At 36.2% G+C, this 27,520-nt stretch overlaps 2 protein-coding genes across 7 annotated transcripts; both read right to left on the bottom strand.

Annotated features, from left to right (window-relative positions):
- Positions 1–3,786: 3,786 nt before the first annotated feature.
- Positions 3,787–5,870, bottom strand: LOC131312022 (ethylene-responsive transcription factor ERF115-like). The gene is made up of 3 exons (XM_058339721.1): positions 5,276–5,870; positions 4,119–4,822; positions 3,787–3,957 (listed from the first exon to the last, which is right to left on the bottom strand). The coding sequence occupies exons 1-2, from the start codon at positions 5,490–5,492 to the stop codon at positions 4,152–4,154; spliced, it is 888 nt and encodes a 295-aa protein (XP_058195704.1). The 5' UTR covers positions 5,493–5,870; the 3' UTR covers positions 3,787–3,957; positions 4,119–4,151.
- Positions 5,871–13,271: 7,401 nt separating this feature from the next.
- LOC131312018 (protein BONZAI 1-like) lies at positions 13,272–23,105 on the bottom strand. Of its 6 annotated transcripts, none has more exons than XM_058339714.1 (17): positions 22,800–23,105; positions 21,713–21,760; positions 20,842–20,990; positions 20,702–20,750; positions 18,784–18,840; positions 17,837–18,025; positions 17,614–17,748; positions 17,130–17,191; positions 16,943–17,039; positions 16,745–16,859; positions 15,356–15,432; positions 15,097–15,234; positions 14,812–14,976; positions 14,565–14,678; positions 14,165–14,261; positions 13,816–13,942; positions 13,272–13,623 (listed from the first exon to the last, which is right to left on the bottom strand). In XM_058339714.1, exons 1-16 carry the CDS (start codon positions 22,959–22,961, stop codon positions 13,848–13,850), a joined length of 1,749 nt encoding a protein of 582 aa, XP_058195697.1. In that variant the 5' UTR covers positions 22,962–23,105; the 3' UTR covers positions 13,272–13,623; positions 13,816–13,847. The 6 variants fall into 6 exon arrangements, with proteins under 6 accessions (XP_058195697.1, XP_058195698.1, XP_058195696.1 ...); XM_058339715.1 differs by having other exon boundaries at positions 13,272–13,552; XM_058339713.1 differs by having other exon boundaries at positions 13,272–13,942.
- Between the last annotated feature and the right edge of the window lie 4,415 nt (positions 23,106–27,520).

The following is a 27,520-nucleotide window of genomic DNA, read 5'->3' as shown; positions in this document are numbered from 1 at the left end:
GCTTAGCAATGCATGTTGAGCTAGATATATAATAACTAAAAGGAAACCTTTTTTATTTTTTTTGGATAGCAAATATTTTGTTATTCATCTTTGAAAACAAATTATAAATATTAAAAGGATCCTAAGCATGAGACAATCACTACGGAGCAAGAGCAACCCCATAACACATTTTTTTATTTATTTTGGTAACCACATTTTTTACTCCCACTCCACCAATAGAAATAGAGCCGGAAAAGTGTGTTCACTAATCAGAAAAAACTCTTTCATTCATGTCCAACACAACTATTCAAGCGTGAAGAAGACTATAGCCCCTGTGTAGTTTAGTAATTGTCATTACTGGTTAAAAATACCGATGTATCTATATATATATATATATATATATATATATATGTTCATGTTACGCATATGGAAGGATTTTAAAAATTTATCAACAAAGCCGAGTTCAAATTTATGGTTCCTTCAATAAGAAGATACTTTGTCTTGACATTCGAAATATAGTCACAAGTCTGGAGAAAAACATAGTCTTTGATAAAATAAAATAGTGTGAAAAATGTTACTCCAAAAAATGAACTTAAGTTTTTTGAAACAATGCAACTTCCCAAAGATTCCAAAAAAAGACATTAGTCTTTTTTTTTTTTTTCTGTACATAAAGAGGAGGTGTAGAATAGTTTTATGTAAAAGTATGGGATATTATGTGGGAAGGGAGAAAAGAGAAATGAAAAAAAAGAAGAATAGGTGATTTGGTAGTTGTATGTAGTTGGTATGATTTCAAGGGTAATCTTGGCATAAAACAAAGAAGCAATGCTTATGTCACAATTTTCTGTTAATGATTTAACGTTATCTTAACGGAAGGGGGAATGTGGACAATAATTTGAAAGGTAAGGGAGGGCAGTGAAATTTCAGATACCTCAGGGGAGGTATCTGTCGGTGTCAGAAACCTCAGGGGAGGTCAGTGAAATTTGCCCTAAATTAAGCTCCTGTAAGAGTGAATGGACGTTGGCTTCCTTTGACGAGTCTTCTAGCCTCTATGATTATGTATCCATGAAATTCAAACAACAGTACTCTGTCGTTGAATAAGAAAAATAAGTACTCCCTCCGTTCCTAAATGTTTGGCACTTTCATGCTTTTTATTGTCCCATATAATTTGTCCATTTTGAAAAGTCAAAAGCAAATATAGTAAACTTCCCATGTTATCCTTTTCTTTTGGGCACAAAATTTCAAATTCAAATTTTTAAGTACTATTCAAAGTACACTAAAAGGGTAAGATTGGACACTTGATTTTTGCACAATACAATAATATTTTTTCCTTAAAAGTGAGAACTCCCAAAAGTGCCAAACATTTAGGGACGGAGGGAGTACATTTTTATATTCTTTCCACATTTCTCTGTAACCTTACTGGTAAATTAAACTTACAATGCTTTCTCGTTATATATTTTTCATGATGTTTGAACCAGTTTATCTGCATTTTACTTTCTTCATTTCGATTTATTTGTCCATTTTTTGACTTTTACATATCCCATATTGAATGTCCAATTTCGAAATCAATGGATTAGATTATGTAAATTTTCAAATCAATGGTTCAGATTTGTTTCCTTAATAAGTTGAAAATCTGAGATTGGACAAGTAAATCGGGACAGAAGGAGTAATTTTTTTTGCATTATTAAATAATTGTATAGGAAATGAGTATGATTCATATAAAAACGACCATAGATAGTAGAAAATTAATCACCGTCATGATGAGAGTACAGTTCTTTGTCAGGTCGACGAGGTGGGTGCAAGCTAGCGTGAACGCTTTTTCGCCGAAAAAACAAAAGGATGTAAGAAATTAAGATAGTGCTACTGTAATTCCAACGTGTTTCTTGCATGGTGGTGATTTAATTTCTTTTCATCCTTGGTTATCATGATTTGGCGACGACTAGAAACTTTCTTTATAACTTGCGTCGTCCGGCCATCAACGTCCGCACCCACAGCCGAATTGCATGACCCATGAAGCCTTTTGAACACATATGATTTTCAGACTTAAGTTCACATTACATATATACAAAATGCATGCATGTATATATACATATGAAGCTTATAAATATACATATATGATTCGATATATACAGACGGGTTAGGGCCGATCGAGCTTAAAACTTGCAACCGTTGAGCTAGTTTTACCGCTCATTCGTGGCGGTACAGTACCCTCTCTCTCTCTCTCTCTCTCTCTCTCTCTCTCTCTCCATATATAAACTTGATTTTCAAGAATTGTTGTTAGTATTAATTGTTCCTTCAAGTATCATGAAATGAAAAGGCAAAGGCCATTGATCGAATGCTTTATTAGGAACATTTCTGAAACCTTCAGTCCAATTAACTCGATCTCTTATCATCTAGTAATGAGGGTAAAATTAGTTCCAACTCTATCGTAAATGACTTTTGGAACTTAAATATCGTTGAATTCCATTTTGATACATGTTCGAGGTACAACGTATTGAGAAACTTTTGTTTTTTCAACTTTTAGTGGACGTTTTTGCACGGTTTATTTAGAGCATTTAGATTTTGTGTTTTGTATTGGCTATTATTTGGTCATTTGAATATTTTATATTCTTGAACATTGAAATTTTAAAATCTTGTCATTCATTTTGTGGCCGGCTCCCTCGTATATGAAATTTCGACTCTGTCCCTTTGGTATCTCATCTCCCAATTTATATTAGTCAGATATTTTGAATATAATTTGGCACCATAATTATTATCATAACTATACTTTGACATTTGCATGCTTTTGTAATATGCATATATATGAGCGTAAACTGACCCAAATACCTAATTGTCGTAGTGACAACGCCCGACCAACTCAATCGTTACCACAAATTGACTGTATTTTATGCGGCTCTAGCCCATTGCACCGATTATAAATGTTCTTCATATGTACAAGGCTGCATTTCATTGACTCATGGACGCCGAATTCTCCCATTGATTGATCCATAATCCTAATTACTAATCAAAACCATCAAGCAACTTATGCGTAGTAATTCAATAGTCTGGGAGCATCGCCACGTGATACTCCGGACCATTTCAAAAACACATATTTATATGGTATCCATATACTTAGTCGTGGCCAATATGAGAATGTGTGGTTGTGGAGTACCATGTGGTGGTGCTCCGGACTACTAGATAATTTCAGGCAAGTTATGATGTATGACATGCATTAAGTTGAGCCATAACAAGGGGACTGAGATCTAGTCTAGTTTCCTTTTCCTCTCGTCTGGTCCAATTTTGGGGTATTATAGGCCCGAGAAGGGCCCACAATAATGATTGAAACTATTCACATTTTAGACTGAGATCTAGTCTAGTTTCTTTTTCCTCTCGATCAGATACTATTTGATATGATTTCGAAATGTATTAAACTTGATATAATTGTGTTACATGAGTTGCAATCTAGTATTCATTCAATGTTGCACACTTTTTTAACAAACTTAATGCATTTTAAAATCATATCAAATAATATCCGATTGACGTGATTTTTGAAGTGATCAATGTTCTCGGTGAGTTCTAAAAAATGAACAATTTCAATCATTATTGTGGACTCAAAAAAGGACCACAAAAAGCCCAAAACTGAATCGGGCTGGAGGAAAAGGACCACATCAAGTGCAAGTTGTGAGTTTAGACTTTGGATTCCAACAAGTCTAATTATTCAATATGCTCCCGAGCACGGTCACGTGGTGCTCGGGACACTCCAATTCCATACATACTCGCGAGGTCCACGACTAAGCATATGGAGCACTCCACATAAATGTGAGGCGCTAGAATGATGCAGAGCACCATGCGACTTTGATTCGCGTCTACTAACTAGTAATTAATAAGAGTTGGATCCTTTCAGGGCCATGCACCTAATCTTATATCACAATCTCAGAATCTATCAATCCACACTCCATTCGAGGATATCTATCCTCCAATCTGGGATGATTCTCCAGGGCCCTAGACAATGAGATTGGTCTCTTAAAATTAGTCGGCGCATAAACTGGTCCGCGCATCAACTGGTCCGGAAGCTTGAGTTATAAATAAAAAGAAAAAAACAAAATTCAATACTAGAGTGCTCAAAGTTCAAGCTTGTAATATAAACTGTTACTAGAACTTACGATGTTCCTCAGGTGCACTCTTGATTGTAAGTATCACCTACGAAAGTCTCCCCAGTCGCCACTCGGATGATCAGAACTAGAACAAGAATTCCCGAACTGCGTCGCAAATCTCAACACCTGATCATCGTCATGATCATCTGCTTCCTGTTCGTTTTGATAATTCGGTATCCGGCCCGATGGACCCACATTTGCTTCTGCTTCTTGTTGTCCAAATGTTGAAGCCATTGGAGCCAGAGTAGTAGCAGTACTAGCAGTAGAAGTAGTAGTTAATGGCTGAGAAACAAGTGTCGACCCTCTAGGGTTTCCGCTTGAACCGGCGTAATTCACATCATTGCCCCCGCTACGAAGTAGTTGTGCATAGTGGAGTAGATTAGGGTATGGCTCTCTAGACCGAATTTGTCGAGGAGGAGGAGTAGGGGGAAGTGATGAGTTAGGAACTCGGCGGGGTCCGACTCGCGAGTCGTGGTGGCGGGTGGAGAGGTAAACGAACTCGCTCCGCCCTTGGACTCGTTCGGGGAAGTTGAGCTTGGCTTTGTTTCCTTTGAACCTGAGAGCCGCTTCGTCGTAAGCCAGGGCCGCCCCCTCGGCCGTCTCGAACGTGCCTAGCCAGACTCGGGCAGCCTTGTTCGGGTCACGGATTTCGGCTGCCCACTTCCCCCATGGCCGCTGCCTTACTCCTCTGTAGTGTTTCTTCTTCTGGTTCCCTTCACATTAGGGTTGAGGATTTTGAGGTTAAAATGGAACTTTGACATAAATGTGTGTAACACATGTAGTTACGTAACTTAGGTGTTTGCTACCTAATTCTTGAAATCGTACATGCTTGTCTGTGACAATTTAGTTTTTTGTAACAATTTTAAAGATTAATAAAATTTCTTTTGCTGTATAAAAAAAAATTGTGGCAAAAAAAGGTTAATAATTTCTAAAACAGAAATTTTCTTTTATCCATAAAACGTATTCTGATCCAACACTAATAAGATCACACCAAAATCCTACCAAGTACTGTAATATTTTAGGATACCAAAATTTTAAAAACAAAATAAACAGATGCATGATTATAAAAATAAAAATAAAATCTAGAAAAAAGTTTAACCAGAACAGATTACTGACTAATAAACAGATGATGATACTTTATGTAAGATATAAATATGTATATATACCTTGATCTTGACAGGGTTGAGACGATGAGCTGCGTGCCGCCGTGCCGCCTGATCGGGACAAGGCTAAAGGGTTTTGATGATGATCAGGAGGCAAATGATCATGAAGTGGGGTGGGTTTTCTGTCGGTGTTTCTAATCACTTGAGTGAGAGCTGAGACCATAACCGTCGTGTCGTGTTGGGATTGAGCCGAGTAGAACGGAAACAACATCATCATCATCGCTTCTTTTTCCTCTTCTTCTTCTTCCTCTTTCTTCGTCGATTCATCACACCGAGTGGGTCTCTTGTCATTTCTTCGATTATGATCCACCTTTCTTGGATATGAACTAGCTCAAGTCTTTGCAACCTGCCTATCAAAAACAAAAGGAAAAGAAAAAAAAAAGTCTTTGCAACCTAGTTTGGGTTGTTGAACTTTGTTTTTCTACCAGGAGAGATTAGTTGTTGGGGGGATTTTTGGTGGTGTCCAAATGGTCAAACGCACAATTGGCCAAATGGGTTGTTTGACGAAGAAGAAGAAAGAAGCTCCAAAAGAAGAGAGAGAGAGAGAGAGAGAGAGAGAGAGAGAGAGAGAGAGAGAATTAGGGTTAGCGGTAAGTACACTACACCCTTTTCTTGGATGTGTGAGCAGTAAGTAACCTTTTCCTCGCTTTGCGCCCCTATCACAAGGGAGGAGCTAGAATTGTTGAGTAGTGGGGTTAAATGCATAAATAATGTTTGAAAAAACAATAAATTTTGTTATCTTAGATTCTTTGGTGGTGTTCCACGTTACATTCTTAAAAAATCTAAGTATTTATTTTATATTTTCAAACTTAAATATAATAAAAATATTTTTTTTTTGCACCGTTTAAATATTTTGAATGAGATTTATCAAACAAGATCCATATTGTTATAAAAATTATTTGCGTAAAGGCATAATTTTTAAGTTTAAAATTATTTTCTTAAAAAATAAGTACTTATTTTTAAATCCGAAACTGAGACAGTTTCCTTGGGCCAATATTCTAAATATGTTGTCAAATCAGTAAAAGTAATTGAAAGCTTTTTGACTTTTTGGTCTCCAAAGTATTTCTGTCGTGCCATTTTGGTCCTCAATATTTCAATTGCTAACATGGCATCCCCAAAGTATCAATTTTGTGTTTAAATGGTTCATACTGCTCACGCCATTCCTTCCCTCCGTCAAAACCAAGGGCAAACTTGGTATTTCACCTCTCCCATCACGCCAAAACCCCCTCTCTCCTTCAAAACAGTGTCGTTTGGTTGGAATCATATATAGATTTTTCTCTTCTACTGTTCTCTTAGGGTTCTCATTGAAAGTCTTAAAGTCAAAAAAATAATTATGACTCTTTAAGATAAATTGATCAAAAAATTAAGATCTTCATACAGGTTTCAAACAGACTGAAAATTTGAACACTTAATTTTTTCACCATATTTTTTAATACTCCGTATAAACAACATAAAAATCAAGTGTTTCAATTTTCAACCCGTTTAAACCGGTGCGAAGATCTTAATTTTCTGATCATTTTATCCTAAAGGGTCATAATTAATTTTTTGACTCTACGACTTTCAATAAGAACTCTAAGAGAACCATAGAAGAGAAAAATTCGTTATTTCACCTCTCCCATCACACACGTGAATATCACGTGCGTTGTACCATCCCTTTTTCAGTCGCCATATACATACATATACGCAAACTGTGAAGCCATTACTCTGAGAAAAATCCCACATACGTATGTATATCACGTATACGTATGCATATACGTATTTTTAGGCTGTTTATATATCAAAAAATTAATTATGACCCTTTAAAATAAAATGATCAAAAAATTAAGATCTTCGCACCGGTTCAAATGGGTTGAAAATTGAAATACTTAATTTTTTAGGCTGTTTATATATTAAAAAATATGGTTAAAAAAATTAAGTGTTCAAATTTTCAATCTGTTTGAACTCGTATAAAGATCTTAATTTTTTAATCATTTAATCATAAAGAATCATAATTATTTTTTTGATTTTAAGGCTTTCAATGAGAACTATAAAAGAACCATGGAAGAGAAAAATCTATGTTTTCAACCAAACGACGCCGTTTTGAGGGAGAGAGGGGGTTTGGCGTGATGGAAGAGGTGAAATACCAAGCTTGCCCTTGGTTTTGACGGAGGAAAGGAACGGCGTGAGTCGCAGGGACCATTTAAACACAAAATTGATACTTTGGGGATGCAATGTTAGGAATTGAAATATTGGGGACCAAAATGACACGGCGGAAATACTTTGGAGACCAAAAAAGTCAAAAAGCCAATTGAAATTTATACTTGAATTAAGAAAATTCTAGTGGGCGAGTGTGGTCAAGTGATCCCATTTGCCACGATGTGGCTACGCCTTGCCCTATCATCTAGAATCTAGCTTAGAAAATACTTTTTCCTCTTAATTTTAATAAAAACAAAAGAAAGAAAAAGAAATTTTGTATTATGTTTTACCAAATTAATAATCAATGATGTGACGATAACATTTTTTAGGGTGTGTACCATATGCACCTATTGTGTGATTTATATTGTGCCACCTCATAAAAAATTACTTGTAGCACCAGTCATTCATAACATTTTATTTTGTATCGTAACTTTTATACTAAAAATTCGTAACTTTTCATCAATATGATTCGTAACTTTTTAGTAATAGATTCATAACATTTTGAAAATCATAATATTTTGCTTTGTTTCAATAAAGGTGCATATAATACACACCTATATGTATTGGTATATATTTGTCAAAGAGAGAATTTCGGAACTCAGAAGCTTGTACATATATGCCTAATCTATTAGTGTGAGAATGAGAAATGCTTCAATGTATATATAGTCTATCTTTGAGTCATTGAGTGCATACTGCCTCGGACGTTTTGAATTGTATAAGAACTTCATAATGTGGGACCCCCAGTCCCACGTCGGTGGGAAGATGTAATTTTCATCTTTCTTGTCGGGCTGTGCTTAGATTCTCTCTTATGTTTTTTTTGGATGTAATTTTCATTTTTATAGGTGCGGCCCGTGCGGGATGACTTTCAATGAATAGAAAAGTTCCCCCTGAAGGAAATAAATAAATAAATAAAGGGGACTGCGGGCCAAAATCTGAAGGTGTTGGTGTGATCTGCACCTAGGGGGTCTAAAAGAATGCTGGGCCAAAAGATGCTCTCATGGGGGACTCATTATTATACTTTGGGCCCGTTTGGATGCGGAATTAAGTTTGGGGTATTATGTAAGAAGGAGGAATTGGATAGTAGGGGGTATTGATTAATAAGGGATGGCCCACGTTGATGTGATATTTATGAAGGGGTATTAAATAGTACTTGTTTTGGATGGATGATTAATTGGAGGTACGAGGAAGAGGGATTGATGTAAAAAGTTGTTAAATGACTTTTTTGCCTTTCTGCAGTGTTTTATAACAAAATTTGTTAGTTTTATTATAATTAGAATAAATACGTGCTTTTTTGAGCCGCAACGGACAGAAAAAAAAAAAAAAAGTGCAAAGCCGCAAGGGACGGAAGAAAGAAAAAAGTGCAAGGCTTTATTTGGGGAAAGCTTAGAAAAAAATTTAAGTGTTTCGAATTTTAATCCTTTTGAATGGGTGGAAAGATTTTATTTTTTTGATCATTTAATTTTAAAGGGTCATAATTAAATTTTGACTCTAGGACTCTCGTTGGTTAGTCCTAAGATATTTGGTTGTACGACTTTCTTAGGACTAATTAACGAGAGTCTTAGAGTCAAAATTTAACTATGACCATTTAGGATAAAATAATCAGAAAACTAAAATCTTTCTATCGGTTCAAACGGATTGAAATTTGGAGCACTTAATTTTTTAACCATATTTTTTAATATATAAACTGCAGTTGAAAAAGTGTTCCAAATTTCAATCCGTTTGAATGGGTGAGAAAATTTTATTTTTTTGATCATTTAATTCTAAAGGGTCATAATTAAATTTTGACTCTAGGGCTCTCGTTGGTTAGCCTTAAGAGATATTTGGTTCTACGATTTTTTTAGGGCTAATCAACGAGAGCCATATAGTCAAAATTTAATTATGACCCTTTAGAATTAAATGATCAGAAAAATAAAATCTTCTCACCCATTCAAACGGATTGAAATTTGAAACACTTAATTTTTTTGCTTTTGCTCAAGAAATGGGTACGTGGGGTTGTGGTTGGGGTTGGGAAGGGAAGGGAAATTACAAGGGTTTAATCGTCCGAGATGAAGGAGATTAGGGGGGATTCCACAATAACAGGTGGTGGAACCCTGCCCATGGCTAACACCCCCTCAGGGGGTATCAGGTGGTGTTGTGGAAGCCGGGCCAAAGGGAATACCCCTCCAAAATTGACTGCCAAACGGGGTCTTGAGGTGGGGCCCAGGTACTAAGAGGGGTATATCACAACACCCTTTCACAACACCCCATCCAAACAGGCCCTTTTTGCTTCAATGAAATCCACTCTCTAAGTATACTTTTTAGTACTCTCTCCGTTTTGTGAGTTGTGCTACAGATACAGCAACCCACGTACAGCAGCCGCGTCTAGATTCATTTTGCTTCTGTATCTAGTCCTACAAAAATGATCGGATTCGCTCATTTTGTTCAAAATATATTTTTGTAGGATTCCTGTAAAAAAGATCATCTCAATCCGATACCGGTTAGAGTGTTTACGAATCATCCAACTTTGCTTCAAAAATTCAGGCCAAATTCTGAAGCAAAGTTGTATGATTCGTAGACGCCTGTACCGATATTAGATTGAGATGATTTTTTACAAAGACCCTAAACAATATATTTTGAACAAAATGAGCAACTTTGATTATTTTTTTGGGACACGAGACAAGTGCAAAATGAATATGTGCGCGACTGCTGTACGGGGTTTGCTGTACTCCTAGCATTTCTGTTTCAAAAAAGTAGACAAGTTCACCATTTGTGCCTTTAAAAAAAAATTATCTATATTTTTCAAGTTGTTTAACATTTACTGATTTTAAAAGCTGTGCCTAACAAAATTAATTGATAAATGATTCATATTGCATATAAATTTTCTTCACATTAAAGATCAAGACGACTTTTCAAGGGAGGTAGCTTCCCTCAAGTTGCATATAAATTTTACCAAATTAATAATCAATGATGTGACGATAACATTTTTTAGAAAAAACATCTACATGGAATCTTTAGTTTAAAGTGGCAAAAATATTATCGTTATTCATCACTATTATTCTTTATTTTCCCTAAATATAGCATTGGTATGTTAATAGGTGTTAGATTACTATACGGGACAACCTCCCGTCCATAGGAGTCGAACACTTATTATCACCCTAAAGGCAGCTACTAATTAAAAGTTTTAAAATGATAGGCCCAAATGATAAGATTCTAGTATGTCAAGTTAATTATTTCATCTCTAAATTTTACTAGAATTTTCTCATTTAATTTTGTACTTTAGTTGTAGTCCATGACTGATAAGTCGCATCATTCTAGACAATTTTTTCGTATATTTTTCTGTTTGCATTGCAATATTGTCCTATACTTCGTTCCATCATTCTAAACGTAAGTAGCGGAATGGGAGAGGTTGCCAAGCACAACGGTGCCGAGCGGCCCATTCGGCCGCTTATTTTGGAATAGACGGCTTAGATCTAATTCAAGTGCATAAAAATCCTGACCGTCCGTTGATCGGATTAAGACCTGAGCCGTCTATTACCGAGATGAACGGCCGGATGGATCACTCGGCACCATCTCTCCGGGTCTAGTACTACATGTAGCTCGGGAAAAAAAAATAGTACTACATGCGTTAATATCTCATAAAAAATGTCATATCGAAATTAGCAAGCTAGCCATGACATACCGATGAGACTAACATGTTTTCACTAACAGTTTGGGCAACAACGACTTATGGCATTTTAATTTGTTGTTCAACAAGTTTTGCATTCCATCTAAAACTTATTGGTTAGTAGAAATAACTTGACATTTTTCAACAACTCTCTCTCTCTCTCTCTCTCTCTCTCTCTCTCTCTCTCTCAATTACAAATTTAAAAAAATTTCAACAATATATTGATTAGTAAAAATAACCTGATATTTTTCAACAACAACAAGTGATCCATAAGCACTTATTGCCTACCGGAAACACCCCTGAGCTATGGGTTTCATCGTAAGCAAATGAAATGCCAGGCCATCAGTTCAGCTCCTGTAATCCTCTTTATTTATCTTTGGATTCGATTTGAAAATGAAAATTAGGAATAACATTATATATGTATTGGTATATATTTGTCAAATAGAGAATTTCGGAACTCAGAAGCTTGTACATATATATATGCCTAATCTATTAGTATGAGAATGAGAAATGCTTCAATGTATATATAGTCTATCTTTGAGTCATTGAGTGCATACTGCCTCGGACGTTTTGAATTGTATAAGAACTTCATAACGTGGGACCCCCAGTCCCACATCGGTGGGAAGATGTAATTTTCATCTTTCTTGTCGGGCTGTGCTTAGATTCTCTCTTATGCTTTTTTTGGATGTAATTTTCATTTTTATAGGTGCGGGATGACTTTCAATGAATAAAAAAGTTCCCCCTGAAGGAAATAAATAAATAAATAAAGGGGACTGCGGGCCAAAATCTGAAGGGTTTGGTGTGATCTGCACCTAGGGTCTAAAAGAATGCTGGGCCAAAAGATGCTCTCATGGGGGACTCATTATTATACTTTGCTTCAATGAAATCCACTCTGTAAGTATACTTTTTAGTACTCTCTCCGTTTTGTGAGTTGTGCTACAGATACAGCAATCCACGTACAGTAGTCGTGTATAGATTCATTTTTTGTGTGTATTGGGTCCTACAAAAATGATCGGATTCGTTCATTTTGTTCAAAATATATGTTTTAGAATTCCTGTAAAAAATCATCTCAATCCGATACCGGTTAGAGTGTTTACGAATCATCCAACTTTGCTTCAGAAATTCAGGCCAAATTCTGAAGCAAAGTTGTATGATTCGTAGACGCCTGTACCGATATTAGATTGAGATGATTTTTTACAAAGACCCTAAACAATATATTTTGAACAAAATGAGCAACTTTGATTATTTTTTTGGGACACGAGACAAGTGCAAAATGAATATGTGCGCGACTGCTGTACGGGGTTTGCTGTACTCCTAGCATTTCTGTTTCAAAAAAGTTGACAAGTTCACCATTTGTGCCTTTAAAAAAAAATTATCTATATTTTTCAAGTTGTTTAACATTTACTGATTTTAAAAGCTGTGCCTAACAAAATTAATTGATAAATGATTCATATTGCATATAAATTTTCTTCACATTAAAGATCAAGACGACTTTTCAAGGGAGGTAGCTTCCCTCAAGTTGCGTATTGGACCACATGGGGTGCAGTCCGACAACTTCCGGCCCTATTTTAGAACCTACTTGATGATCGGATTCATTCACATTAGAACTCATTGATAAGAACCACCACATACAAAATCAAGTTTATCAAATACCAATCTATACCAAAAACACATTTATCTTTTAAAAAATAGGTTCTTCATGAAGTTATGTTCCCATGTGGCCAATATATTTTCTTCAAAATTAATTTACTATGTTAAGGTATCGATTGTTCTCATCAATTTAAATTTTTACGTGATTGTTCTCATCAATAATTTCTACAACATAAACGAGTCCCATGATCAAAGTGGCTCCACAATCCAATCAATTTAAATTTTTGAAGAGGTCCCAAACAGTGAATTTATCATCTCTTTTTCTGGGACTGAGGGTTGGAGCATGTTCTTGGTGGTGCTAGAATTGTAAAACCTAAAAGATGGAAGTTAGGGATATCAAAGGGAATAATGGCCTGGGGGATAAAGGGCTCCCTTTGGATAGCTGAGTTCAAATCACTCACTAATATGGGCTGCAGTTATTCTCTCTCCCTATTCCCCATCCTATCATCCCAATGGACAGAGAATTTGGTCGCGTGGCCAATCACTGTAGAACTATGACAAATTTGATCAAAGAAAGAGAATAAACACACATTTTTAAAAGAACTCACTTTATTTAGGCCTTGGCCAAAATCCTTATAATGCACATAATTGTACAACAATGGCAGAACATGAATGGCTTATTGCAAGTTTCTCATTTGCTTTCATATCCCACTTTCACAGTTTCACTGTCTCAAAAAGTTAAACTCAGTATTAGACTGCACATGACTCCAGTTTACGCCTTGTGAACAACGAAGGTTTTTTTTTCTCCCAGACGATAGGAGTGCCAACTTCCTGTTCATAGAAGCAAACCCCAAACCTCGCGCTCCAAAGGGCTACACGACCATTGGACCAAACCCCAAGGTCAACAACGAAGATTAGTGATGCTCGTATAGACAAATGACTTCTGCTCGATTGTGATAGCCAATACAAGAAACTGCCCTTATTAAAAAGATGAAAATAGGCCTCAATAGAAACCAAGAAACCTTTACACTTAATGGCGACTCTACCAGACTCAGCTAAGATATAGGAATGCAAAACAGAAAGGAAAAACGAAAGATGAAAGGCATCTGGATGAGAATCAATAACAGAAAATTACTTGTCAATATACACCCTTCTGTGTAATTTGGTTTAGGTTTTTGGATCAATATGTCTCGTTCGCATGTAGTTTAGAAATTGGGAAGGTAATTCTGCTAGAAGAGATTGAACAACTGAGATCTCTCCACCTGCATGTCAAAATAAGAGTAATCACTTGGTAGTCAGAATCAAATTGCAGAAATTTTTCCAGTAAGGCTTAGTTTGAATCATGAATTTGTGAAATGGCAAGGAAAGAAGCTGAATTTTTTTTTGGTTTAATTTTCTCTCATTTTCCGATCCCTAGCCTCCATGAATTCATGATAGAAACCCAGCCCAGAAGTTGATTCATCAGATTAATGAGGTTGACTTACTCTGTACATCTCGCAATGGAACAAACTGGACTATATCGCGTGATGCCACGCGTCCAGTTGTACTTTCAAGTCTCTCACCTTTATCGGCATCTAAAATCTGCACAATAATGGCAAAATAATGGTGAATTCAAAGTTGAAATTGTAGTGAATTGAAAAAATTCAGATGGAAAATGTAACTACGAAGGATGATAAATCATAGGCGTAGACAATCAGGCATCATTTTGGCTGCATTTTAGATCTTGGATTTGATGGGAGATTAATCAAGGGAAATTGTAGGGAAAACCAAGCCTTTTTCTTTCATTATCTTCTTATCTTTTTCTTTCGTTTTTGGCGCAACTCTCTACACACATCCATGATCCAAACACAGCCTTGGAGAAATTGCAACACAAGTGTGAGATACCTCCATCTCTTTGAAATCTGCTCCTCCAACTCCAACGATAAGAATTGACAAAGGTAGGTCTGACGCTTTCACGAGGGCATCTTTTGTTTCTTGAAGATCTGTTATAACTCCATCCTGGGATAGTACGTAATAAAATGATTTTCGAAGATATACGGAAATCAGATGATTCAGATTGATGACAAATCAATTTTTTCACATTTGGTAGCACTTGGATTATTCGGATAAACATTTGAAATCTGAATCTTACCGTGATTATTAGCAAAATGAAGTACTTTTGGTGATTATCGGCGAGAGACTGGCCAGCTATCTGTGCAGCAGTGCTAATGACAGGTCCAAAAAGAGTTGGCCCGGCAAGTGAAACGTTGAAGAGGGCACTTGTATATGCTGTCATAATCCCTTGGATCCCTTCAACCTAAGTGAACAATAAAAACACATTAACGGAAGAGAGATATGAATGCTTAACCTACATCAACGAAGGCATTACAAATATTGTTAAATTAGTGAGAATATAATTTTAATACTTATATTTCACCTCACAGTAGTTGCTACTTCCATTTAAATTAAAACAATGAGAGACTGGACCATCGATTGGCCGGGCTCCAAAACCCCAAGCAGGAAAACGCTTGTCTGAATCGTAAAACTGCAACACCTCTCCAACCTCAAAGATTGCCTGAAATTATGTATCTGTATTATATAGGTTCTTTTAAGTCCCAACAGATAAGAAGATAATCACATCTGAAGGTCCTTTCAACAGATAAAGAAATGATTCATAGAAGAGCTGAAGTTCTTACCCTTTGGTATGCATTTGGCCGTCCAGAAGGGTCATTATAATGCAAGGAATCAGGTAGGCGTGGATTTCCATTTGAAGCTGATAAAGGAGCAAGTGAACTTAGTATTCAAGTATATGCAGCCATGCAGGAATAAGTACACTTTCCTTGTCAATGTCATTCAATGAAAAGCACACAAACTACTACAAAACAAAAGGTAGAAAAATATTAAGAATCAATTGAAGCAACATATTTGAAGGAAATCTTGTTGTCTTGGATTTATTATGAAGAAGTTGGCACTGTGAAGATGTATATACAATCACTTGCATAAAATACACAGTCATGACGTGTTTCCAGAATGCTTCATGCCCAGAAAATGTTTTTTCCCAAATAAAGTTACAAACAAACTACTTAAAGTAAGGATAGTCACTATTCAAAAAAAAAAAAAAAAAGTAAGGATAGTCACACATCATGCTAATCAAGTAAAAACCGAAACTGATAAGGTCAGCATAACTAAGATATTGTGCCAAGACAGAGACAGAATAGATTAATGTAACACCCCCTCTTAAGGAAAATTTGTTCTTTGTGTAGGGAATTATAGATTGATTATAAAGAGAGAAAAAGGGATGGTAGTATTATATATTTGCATGCGATGGACACATGCCAACTTTCCATGGCTGCTTGTTTTGTATCTGATTACGCGGATATGTGTGTGAGGGCTAAAAGCCCGAGAGTCCTAAACAAAGCAAAAGGGAAACAAAAAAGGAGAGAAACAATCATGAGAGAGAGAGAGAGTGAAGAAGAAATCAGGAGTGAGAGTTTGAGGTTGATTGGAGTTTTATTAGTTTAGAAATTATGGTACAAGACATATGCCGCCTTTGTATTTAATAGTGGATATAGGTATTGGCTGGGGGAGTCTTACAGTTAAGATACAAACGAGTGCAGTTGGAAGAAGTTTAAGTGATGAGGAAAAATACTGTAGAGATCTTGAGTATTGCAAAGAAGTATGACAATCATGAGATAGAAGTGGATGTCTCATGCCTCGTGACTAACACAGACATGGCCCTAGAAAGGGGATAGTACGGATTCAAACTTCTAACTGAAATAGCTCAAATAAGGCTTCATCATGTCAAAGAGAGTTACAGTATGCTGACATAGGCCAATGCAGGAATCAACAGGTACTTGTCCACCTATCAAGCCAGAAGAAGCAATATTCTCGCCACGAACCTTAATCGATGCCAAAGATCTACTGATCCATCCAGGGGCATTTAGACAAACCTAACAACTACTATTCCACATTACCACTCGAATTTAGTGAAGTTACAAGAAACCAAGTTCTAATTTGTCGGAAAATTTTCTAGCATTGGAGTAGAAATCACGACATGAATGCAGAAATATCTACTAGAGGGGTACCTGTGAAATCAATGGCAACCATGAAATTCAGTTCACATCCACCAGAAAAGTAATCTAGGAATGTATGTTGGACACTTTCAGAAAACTTGTCCACAAATAGCCGACTCTTTAAGACCTATCACAAAACATGGAATCAGTTAATTACAGGGAAAGACAAAAGATCATTAGGAAAATCCACATAGCTCGCATTGTTAGGACCTTGTTTTGATTATGCCCGACAGCAGTTGAGAATAAATGTTCCCCCTGCCCAACAGAATGAAGCTTTTCTAAGTCTGCTATTGATTTCTGAACTTTTCTGAAGAATACAGAACAAACAAATGAAATAAGTTGGACTATATAAGAATAGCAGAAGATAAGTGGAGAAAAAGGCAAGATCTCCATTTACCCAAGTAAGTCGTGCTTGCCATTGCTGTTGAAATTGAAACACTCTATGATCAATGGACCATCCTGCACAAATTAAGCAAGAGAGCATCAATGCAATAGCCAGCATTCAATAAATGATGAACAGCAGAAAATTCAAGGGCAATATCTGACATTCATGTTCCTAAAAACATCTGCCCGCAGTAAATCAGACTTTGTTTCCTCTATAGAGTTAAATTCTTAGTAGCAAAACTTCCTGATTGCTCAACGTGTATGAAGAATAGCTTGCTCTTTTCTACAAGAGTACAGACTTTAAAAATAGCAATAATTCACAGATAGAAGAGAGGAACTGTCATCCTACCAGTTATGTTGCTGTTAAGGCTGAAGGAACACTTGATGCCGTGTTGTTAACGTATGTACAAAACATGCTGAATATTTGGAAAAGAACGATGCCAACAGGACAGGACAGCAAAAGTCCTTAAGTACATGCATAGTCTAAACCCCATTACCTTGCTTCCAACCTGTTGAATGTTCAATAATACTGGTTTCCATGCTGGATTGAGATCATTTTTCAAAACCTCAGTTCTGCAAATTGGAATCTGAATCCCACTCTCTACCATTTTTGATATAACCAGAAAGGGGTCCTGCAAGAATCAACAATATGCAACGAATATTCCTCATGGTATCCAAACACAAGAAAAGAAAGGGAAGGAGATATTAGCAGGTTCATACACTTCTTGAGAACAGATCCCTGGATTCCAAATCTGAACACCTCAATATCAACTCAGTTATAGTCTTTGAGCTGGCAGTTTCTTCAGCATAGACAGTGAGTGCACCAAGATTTCTGAGATGGTTTGATCCAGCAGATTCATCTTTACGTACAAGATCTAAGGTCAGTAACCTGTCTGATTTGGTGACTATCTACACAGTATTTCATGGGCAAAAGTTAAAGTTCAACCTTATAATGGAATATGTTGGATATACACTACTGAGGTGAAAGCAAGGAATAAAAGTGGAGATTGATAGAATATATCTCAAGTGGGAACTGTGGTATGTCTTCAATCATCACTATCAACTCGGATATATTGGAGAAATTCAGAAAATATCGTAAAGTTTGTGGATAACTTCTATATATTGAGGTCTTGAAAACATAAACATAAATATGATAAGACAAATATTGCAGGCATTTACTCATTGGTGAAAGTCTTTTGCATTGTATGGCCTGAACTTTATTTCATCCTGTTTATTAACTACATCATAATGTGAAAGATAAAAAAGCTGAAGTTTAGGACAATTCATCCGTTCTACCAGAGTTTTGGCATTGAAGACCACTTTTTAGTTATTCCAAAGTAGCCAAAAAGAAGACAACTTTTTAGAACATTTTGCAGGCACATTTTGCTCTTCGTTGAGTCTCCTTAGTCAAAGACCCCAGTTGGTAACGCTAATAAAAAAACATGCTACAGAGAATAGATCATAGGAATAGCACTTAGCACACAAGCAATATTAGATCAATAATACCACATGAACAAAGAAATCATCTGCCATGATGGCCTAATGACCTTTTCCTTATCGATGCCTATCAGGCTATCAATAGGGGCGGGCTTGAAGGTGCAGATGGGCTGGTAGAATAGTAGGAACGGTTCAATAGCTAAGAGTGTAGAGGTGCAACTATGAAATACCTGAGACAATGCACAAGTAGCCTCTCCAAGAAACTGCTGCTCATCAAGTTTAAGCATCTGCACGTGTAAAAATCATAAATAAATTGACTCAGTTAAATATTGTAGCAAGAATCAGTTCTTTGCTCTCTTTTTTTGTATTTTGGATAGGTAACGCTACCCAATGGCAAGGCAAATCCTCTACAATAGCAAAACAAATGTTAAAGGATCCAACTCAAAACCAATTGGCAATGAGTGGAAAGACCGCCCAGGCTCATATACTAGTTTTGGAGGAGATTAATAACCGATGTGGGACAAGCTCTAACAACAAACATTAAAGAACGAAGCAGTTGGACAGGAATAAAGAAATATCGAGATGATACGCACACAAGGACGCATGAAATACAAGAGAGACCAAACACCAAAAATAACCACTAAGCAGAAAAAGCAAGAAAGATAGTAACAGTAGCGAAACATTCTAGATGTTCCCAGTGGCGTAGCCAGGAATTAACGATAGTGGAGGCACTTTTTAAACACACTTCAACAAAAAAAAATCATAATTAGCAACACCAAAATAATAAAAGAATGCTTGTGCTAAAAATAATTTTAAAAAAAAGCTAACACATTTACTAAGGAAGGTAGTAATTTCATAAACTATCAAAATAAATCAATTGTTTGAATTGTCTCAATGGACCAAGTCTAATAGTAGTTAGATACACAATAACTAAAATGTTAATATTTAGCAATCTTGATCCAATAAGAAAAAATGTGCTTTTCTTTTCAAATTTTATGCTTAAACCTCTAATTTTGTCACGCGTTGTGAGTTCTATCGACAAAGACAAGATTACTTTCAAAATAGTGAATAATTAATGAAGTATAATGCATATAACCCATGGTTTAGCCACTTACAAGTTTGGACATTATGTATGTGGTACTAGAATTATTGATATACAAACAACAAAATGTATTAAAGTAATTAAACAAAGAATAATTTGAGAAGCCAATTACAAGGAAAAAATACAAAATCTGAAAAAAAAAAAAAAAAAAAAGAGTATTCAGTGGGGGCGCATGCTCCAGCTCATCCTCAAGTGGCTCCGCCACTGAGGTTGCCAGTCACTAATTTCAGCATAGGGTGTAACAAAAATGGATGAGATGTGAAACCACCTTTATCAAAGTTCTAAATGCTAGTATTAATGGGCCATATATTATGAATATGCATCATCCATAAACAATTCCGTTTTACTAAATACACCCCAGAGAAATTGTCCCAGCATCTTATGAGCTCATCATGTAAAAGCTGCACTCAATGTCACAATCTCCGATTGGGATGCACCAAAAAAAATGATTCAGGTTGGGGTGCAGATTAAGTCCCTAGATAGTGGAATCGCCCACGCATATCTTTAAATTTGGTGACCTAATCAGAAAATCATATTAAGTGAATCTTCATGAGAAGTTTGGGTAGCGATAATAAGTTCTTGAAAAACCAGTGCATCCGTACTAGCAAGTACAAACTACAGATACCAGCTGGGCACTTCTATTGTCGCTAAACTTATAGTGCATACACTGAGTTTTACTCCTACTTATCCTAAATCCTTTGGACTCCAATGCCCACATATTTCTCTTCACCAAAAAACCAATCCCAGAGGAAAGTTTACTTTATCTGATGGGTCATAGCGGCTGATAGTTGCAAATTTCATCAACTCTTATGAGTCGAGATCAAGGAAATTTCAACTACTCAGACGAGGAAAGTTTTCCGCCTACCCAACTTCTACTTGTTTAGCAATCTATGTGGCCATGGGGGTTACAGTTTCCAAAATGGACGAAAATAAGCAATTATATTTACTGCCAAGTGAAACACACAGAATTATATATTGAGGATAGAAGTACATCAAAAAGTTCTAGACTCCAGTGTCCATGGTAAAAAGTTCAAGTAAGCGTTTACCTTTACATCTAGATTGTGAAACTGAGTGTCTACATCGTAGACACGGAACCTGGGATAGAAGATAATTTCTCAAGTTATATGAAACTCGGAACTTAGGTATTGACTTTGTAAAAAGCAAAGATGGAAGCATTGAAACGTACACCAAAGTCTGCACCACCTCAAAATGATAGGTAACCACATGCTTTGAGATCCACTTGGGATTCAATGAATTTAGCACCACTTCGGTGCGGCCAATCTCTTGAAGCGTACCATCTCTTCCTTTTGTGTAAACAACTGCCATAGGATCACTCTGAAAAAACAAAAGCCTTCTAAAGGTGACTGCTATAACAAGTTGGAATATAGCTTCATACAGAAAATATATTTATGAAACTAGTTGGAGGCACCTAAAGATATGAGCTTGTAACGGATGTCAAAAGAAGAAACTGAGCTTTTAAAAAAGTATCAACAAGTGAAATATAACAACATGGTAATCTGAACATTATATATATTCAAAGTGAACGGGTTTCGATGTAGAGCCAGCTTAGTAGTCGACAAACTTCACTTCTCAGAGTTTTTAATTGTTTAGTTAGATCACCAGTTATCCCAAAAGCTAAACTAATAGGAAATTGGTTCTACTATGCAACCACGGCTCGTGCATGTTGACAATGCTATTGCCGCACAATATGAGCAATATATATATATATATATATATATATATATATATATATATATAAAATCAGGGATTTCCTCTCATTCTTTGGAATTTCAGTATCCACCTTGAAACCCTCAAAAAACATCTCAAGGTTACAGCTAGAAATTTCCAATAGCTTCGACCTCTCTCCCGCTGTACTTCCCTTTCTTTCTCAGAATAAGTGTCGCTTACTCCCAAATACCGGGGGGGAAAAGAAGGTAAAGTTCATGTTTCTCGTCAGTTTTGCCAAGTTCATCTTGCCAACGGAAAGCACACATCATAGACTAACCCCATAGAATATAAAAAGGCAATGAAAGGTCCTTATCTGCAGAAAGACAAACCTTGGAAAGCACATCCCGATCACGTAAGTTTGAAGCCGATATTGACAACTGCACGACGTTGTGGAGAAAAAGTCAATCTGACATGTAGAGGGCATATTAAACATGTCCAATTTGGTTAACAACCGCAAAACATCTTGTAAGCAAGTAGAACGAACAGTCGAGACATACAAAACAACATACAACATAAGCCAGTTTTGTTGCCAAGAGCAATAGACTGAACGTATCATAACCAAAGTTCTGTTCAGATGAGTGTGCCTAATTCAGGTCAATGCGAGCTCAGAGTTACATTTTCTCTCCGTAGCTACGTCTGGATCAAGCTTCGACTGTCCTAAGCATACAAAGCTTCTATGACAAAATAACAATGGCGAATATAGTATGAATACCAATCATGCCTCAATCGGATAAATTCACTCACTTCACACAATTCTTCTGGTCATGCCTTTACTTTTTATTAGTACAACAAATTACTTGCTCAATTCAAGGCCTACAGGATTACAATTCCCTTTATTATTAAATCCCACAAAGCTTGAGATGTAAAATACAATAAGAAAATAACATTAATATGCCCTCACTATTTGTTGGTGTGATAATTCTTTCGGTAGGATTACTAGTCCGACCAATCAAACATGGCATATAGCTCACAAGCAACCATTTCGTTTCCCCTCTTAGCATCACGAAACTAAATTTGCCGATATTCAAGAAAAATCTAAGTAAATTCTTTGTCGTTAACAATAGAAAGCACTATGTCTCATCAACACTTCAAAACCTCCAAGATCTCACTTGTATCCTTTTCAATAACTTAGGTGTCCAGGCCAGCTTTTGCACACCTCAACTTCTAGTGCTTGAGCCTGAGATCTCGCTCGTATCCTTGGACGAAGCAGCAATCAAAAATCAACTACTAGTGCTTGAGCTTCCATTGTACTTTCAAAAACAATTAGCTCGAATTCTAACAGTTCACTGGAAGCCTCTGAATAAGATCGCACTACATACATGATACATGACAAACGTATACAAATATGTTTATAGATGTGAATATGGACGTAAGGAGAAACATTTAAGAGCAGTTGAATGGAATCAATGAAGAAACCTCGATCTGAGAAAACAGACCGCGGTAACCGCGAGAGGTGAGGAATAAATCGACGGCGTCGTTCCGGCCGCCGCCGCCAGCTGGATTGCTTTGAGAAGAGGTGGCCCCGCCTCCGCCGACCGCCGACCGACCGCCGGGTTCGTCGGAGCAGCAATTCCCCATTGCAGAGTAGATTTGAAGTGAACGAATATGGAAAGAAAAAAAAAAGTTTAGTAGAAACGTGATATATACTTGCGAGATTACAGAGTGTTAATTAGAGAGAGAGAGAGAGAGAGAGAGAGAGAGAGAGTCGAAGAGGGAAGAACCTCAATGGTCCACTTGTCTGGCTAATGCCGCGTTGTTGATCTCACAGGCAGTAAAAAATTTCCACTGGAATGCAGTTCATTTATCCTCATGCTCTGAATCAGGGGTGTTCGGACAAATAAGTCAAAATGGCTTATTTTTTATCTTTATTTAAATTTTTTTCGTATCACTTGGCTTATTGTCATTTTTTTTGGGGATTATTGCATCCTCACGACAAGAGGAATCTAAAAAGCAAAAAATTTTGACCGAAATCTAATTTTTTTTGAATAAAGACGAAAGTAAATTAATAAGCCAATTTTTTTGTCTTTATTCAAAAAAAATTGGATTTCGGTCAAAATTTTTTACTTTTTAGATTCCTCTTGTCGTGAAGATGCAATAATCTCCAAAAAAAAAATGACAATAAGCCAAGTGATACGAAAAAAATTTAAATAAGGACAAAAAATAAGCCACTGTGACTTATTTGTCCGAACGGGTCCTCAATCAAAGTTTGTTTGTTTGTTTTTCAAAAAATACATGAACTGAAAATAACTCAATCACTATAAACTAGGGGTATGCAAAAAATTCACGACCCGACCGACCCGAAGGGTCTTGGGCGGGGGCCGAACATGTGGTTCGGTCGGGTACGGATTTATTTTTTGTAAAAAAATCAGTTTTCGGTTCGGGGCTCAGGGTGTTGTGTTTCTTACCCGACCCGACCCCGACCACGACCAATGCATATAGATAACTTCGGTGTTGGTCGAACCCGACCCGACCAAAAAAAAAATCGGGCACGCAGATAGTTATTTCCACTTGTTCGGGTTCGGGGCCAAAAAAAAAATTTTGATACCCGACATGTCGGGTTTGGATTCGGGACCGAATCCAACCCGTCCAACCCTGTGCACACCCTTACTATAAACACAAGCCAACTACTCTAGTCCTTGTTAAGGGAGAAACAACCCAAAACAATTTCACAATCACTATAAGCCTAACCCAGCTACAAGTCTCGTTAAGAGAAGAAATAATCATATCCCTACAAATACAAAGACAAGAACAATCAAGCACAGGTGAATAAATTTAAATTCATAGTAAGAGGCAAGGGTCCTGACCAACTAAACTAAGAAATTAGTACTCCGTACGTCTTAGAAAGTTGGTCTTCTACAAAATTACGTGTAATTTTCTAAAATAAATTTTCAATTTTTTTTTACCCTTTCGAAAGTCATCTATCAAATAAGATTCATATTGCATAAAAAAAAGTAAATTATTTTTAAATTTAAAAATTGCAAGTAATTTCGTAAGGGACTAAGGGCCTGTTCCAGAATCGGAATAAGAACTTATTTTTTGTCTAATAATAAGGTGTGTTCCACAAAAGGGTGAATAAGTACTTATTTTTAAAAAAGGTAATTTCAAGCTCAAAAATCATGTGCTTACGCAAATAATTTTTCTATCACTATGGATCTTGTTTAATAGATCTCATTGAGATCTTTAATACGGTGCAAAAAATTTGAAAAATTATTTTTCATTTACATTATTTTTGAGTTTGAAAATGTAAAAATAAGCTGCTTATTTTGGTTTTGTGAAACAAAGCTCCAAAATAAGTATTTATAAAATAAGAAGATTTCTGGAACGGGCTCTAACTCCATGGGACAGAGGGACTTGGAATTACGGTGGAGCCCCTGAGGCAGTGTGACTATGACACGAGGTTAGATGTGATTGGAGGATGCAACTATCCTTCGGTTTGTCTCTCTATTGGATTGTGGCTGAAGGTTACGTTTAAATTGGAGTCTCCTTTTTCCGTTCTTCTCTCTTTTTACCCCTTCTTTTTCCTTTTTTACACTTTGCCGTGGAAGGGTGTTTGGAGTTTCTTCCCACTAATTAACCTTGAAAATGAAATGATTTTTTGTCTGGCATATGTCAAGTAATAATTCTCAAGTTGAAGTCTTCTCCTCTTACAGCCCTGTGTTCACGTCTGTTCTAATTAGGTTCAAAGTGACCATGAAGTTAGTCATCAGACAAATTTCCAGTCTGTTTCCAGTCTGTATTTAGTCTAAGGATACTCAAACTATTCTTGAATGCTAAACCAAAATCTTTACCAACCAAGCTATCATCGCCCTTCGGAGTTTATCGAGTGTAAGAATTAGAGCATCTTTAGCGGGGTGCAATAAATAAAAGACTGTGTTTGGTACGTTTTTTAAAATTCAATTTGGTGCTTCTCAATGGTTCAATGAACCCTCTAACTAAAAATGGTACCAAAAACACCCTCCACTTTGTTAAATTTTGGTAATTTTGATAGGGGTTTTTTCCCCTTTTGTTTATAACAATAAAATGGAAACTTGTTTAGTAGGTCCACGTCATGTTACTCAAATCTCTCTATTTTCATACACATGCATTATTAGTCACGTGACTGAATGAATGGACATGGAAAAAAGCAAACGATTCTTGTAAGCTAACAAGTGAATACAAGACGGATCCTATTCATCAAACATATCACAGGAAGCATTAGCCCATGTAGAGAATCGTACCATTTTTTCGAGGCAAAAGGCCGGTCAGTCTAGTGTACTTGTGTTAAAAAGATGGTCGTTGATCAAGGGAATTGACATTGCTCCTAAGGAAGAGGTCCCCCTCTGGAGAATGCATTTTTAAGTTAGAAGCAGTTCTAGGTGCAGAAGATTTATAAAGATTGTATTCCCTTATCGTGATTGAACTTCGTTTTGTAAGTAGCTAGTAAAGGAGAAAAGTTGCGCGAAATAGGTGTTTGGAAGTAGTGGCAGGAGGTATAATTGGACATAAATGTTCAAATCCTATATACTGAATTTTACTTGTAGTAGTGTTTTTCGTGAACTTTCGGCTATTGAATCACATGAAAATCTTCTCATCTCTTACAATTCCATACAATTTAATGATCGGAAATGCACTGACACACTGATATAACTAAAATCAATATAGAGATTTAATTTGGGAGAATTCAGACATAAGTTATAACCCCTTGGTTTTTGGTCACTGGAGTATTTATTTACAAATCTTAAAACATCATAATTTGATTTTAATAATATGTTATTAGCAGCACCTGATAAAAGTTTTTCATCATATCGTCCTATTTTTATAATAATAAACACCCCACTTTAGAAAATAGCGCAAGTATACGTGAATAAATTAGAAAGGTGTAATGATTTTAGGAAACATCACTTCCATAACATCTACTCCGTATTAAAAACCAACATATTAATTCTTGTAAAATAAGTATTTATTTTTTTACGAGAACACTAAACCATACTATATGTTTTACTAAATAAAATAAGTAATTATTTTTCGAATTAAAGATGATGTATTATAAAAAAATGACATTGTCTTATAAAATAAAAAATAAATACTTGAAAAATAAAAACCTTACCAGAACGGGACCTACTTGGATGAGCTGGAGGAGTATCTTTGAGGCTGTTGAGTTGGTGGTCCATTTGAAGCTGAATGGATTCTTCTGTGAGTGTGCCTGTCTTTAAAATTATTTGGGTTCGAAACATTAAAGTACTAATTATAAAACGTACCCACCAAACCCTTCCAAAATCGAATATTTTGGGCCCCACTATGGGCCCACAACTTTGATCCGAAATGTTGATTCTGCACTTGTAGCTGATAACAACATCGGTGAAACATTTCAGCTCAATTGGTTATCGGTAGGAGTGATAAACAAGTCCAACATGTAGTTGATCAAGCTTGATTTGATAACATAAGTTACATAACGAGCTTTAAAAATATAATTGAGCTTAGCTTGTTTATATGACAACTCGATCTCAAGTAACTTGAATCTTTTATTACATAATAAGCCGAACGAGCTGAGTAGTAGCTTGTTTTGAAATCTTAACAAGCTTTAAAAAAATATTCAAGCCTGGTTTGTTTATGTAACAAACCAATCTTGAACAAGTTTTTAAGGAACGAACACGAACTCAGACTCGAGTAGCTTGGTTCGTTTAGCAGCTCTAGTCTCAATGGCAAATAGATAAACAAATTGTCAAAATATGTACGGTTTAAGTTTAAAATTATGTGAAAATTATGTGAACAGTACACATCATACAAATAGTTCATGTATTTACTGGTAATTGATTGAGCCGATGTTTTGCATCTACATTGTTCCCGACAAGAACTCCCATATGAACGGTTTGGATTATTGTTGCGGGTCGATAATAGAGCCCAAAAAATTTGAGTTTTGGAGGGGTTTGGTGAATAATGTAGGGAGGTTAGCTGATTCACATGTTTCTTCCTCCCTCTCTAACAGCTAAAAAGGTAGACAAAGCATAGACATGGCAAACTAAAGTGACCATCAATTATGTCTGTCTCTATCTCAATCTGCTACAAAAGCCTCCAATTAGCAAAGTGGCCCCTTCTTCTTCTCTTTTAATTTCTGAACTGACGGACCCCCTCTCTTTTCCCTTTTTTTTCTTTTCCTT

The sequence above is a fragment of the Rhododendron vialii genome, chromosome 12a (genome assembly GCF_030253575.1).
Source record: "Rhododendron vialii isolate Sample 1 chromosome 12a, ASM3025357v1".
Taxonomy (NCBI): Eukaryota; Viridiplantae; Streptophyta; class Magnoliopsida; order Ericales; family Ericaceae; genus Rhododendron; species Rhododendron vialii.
The sequence above is the reverse complement of the archived record's forward strand: the minus strand, read 5'-3'. Positions and strand labels throughout refer to the sequence as shown.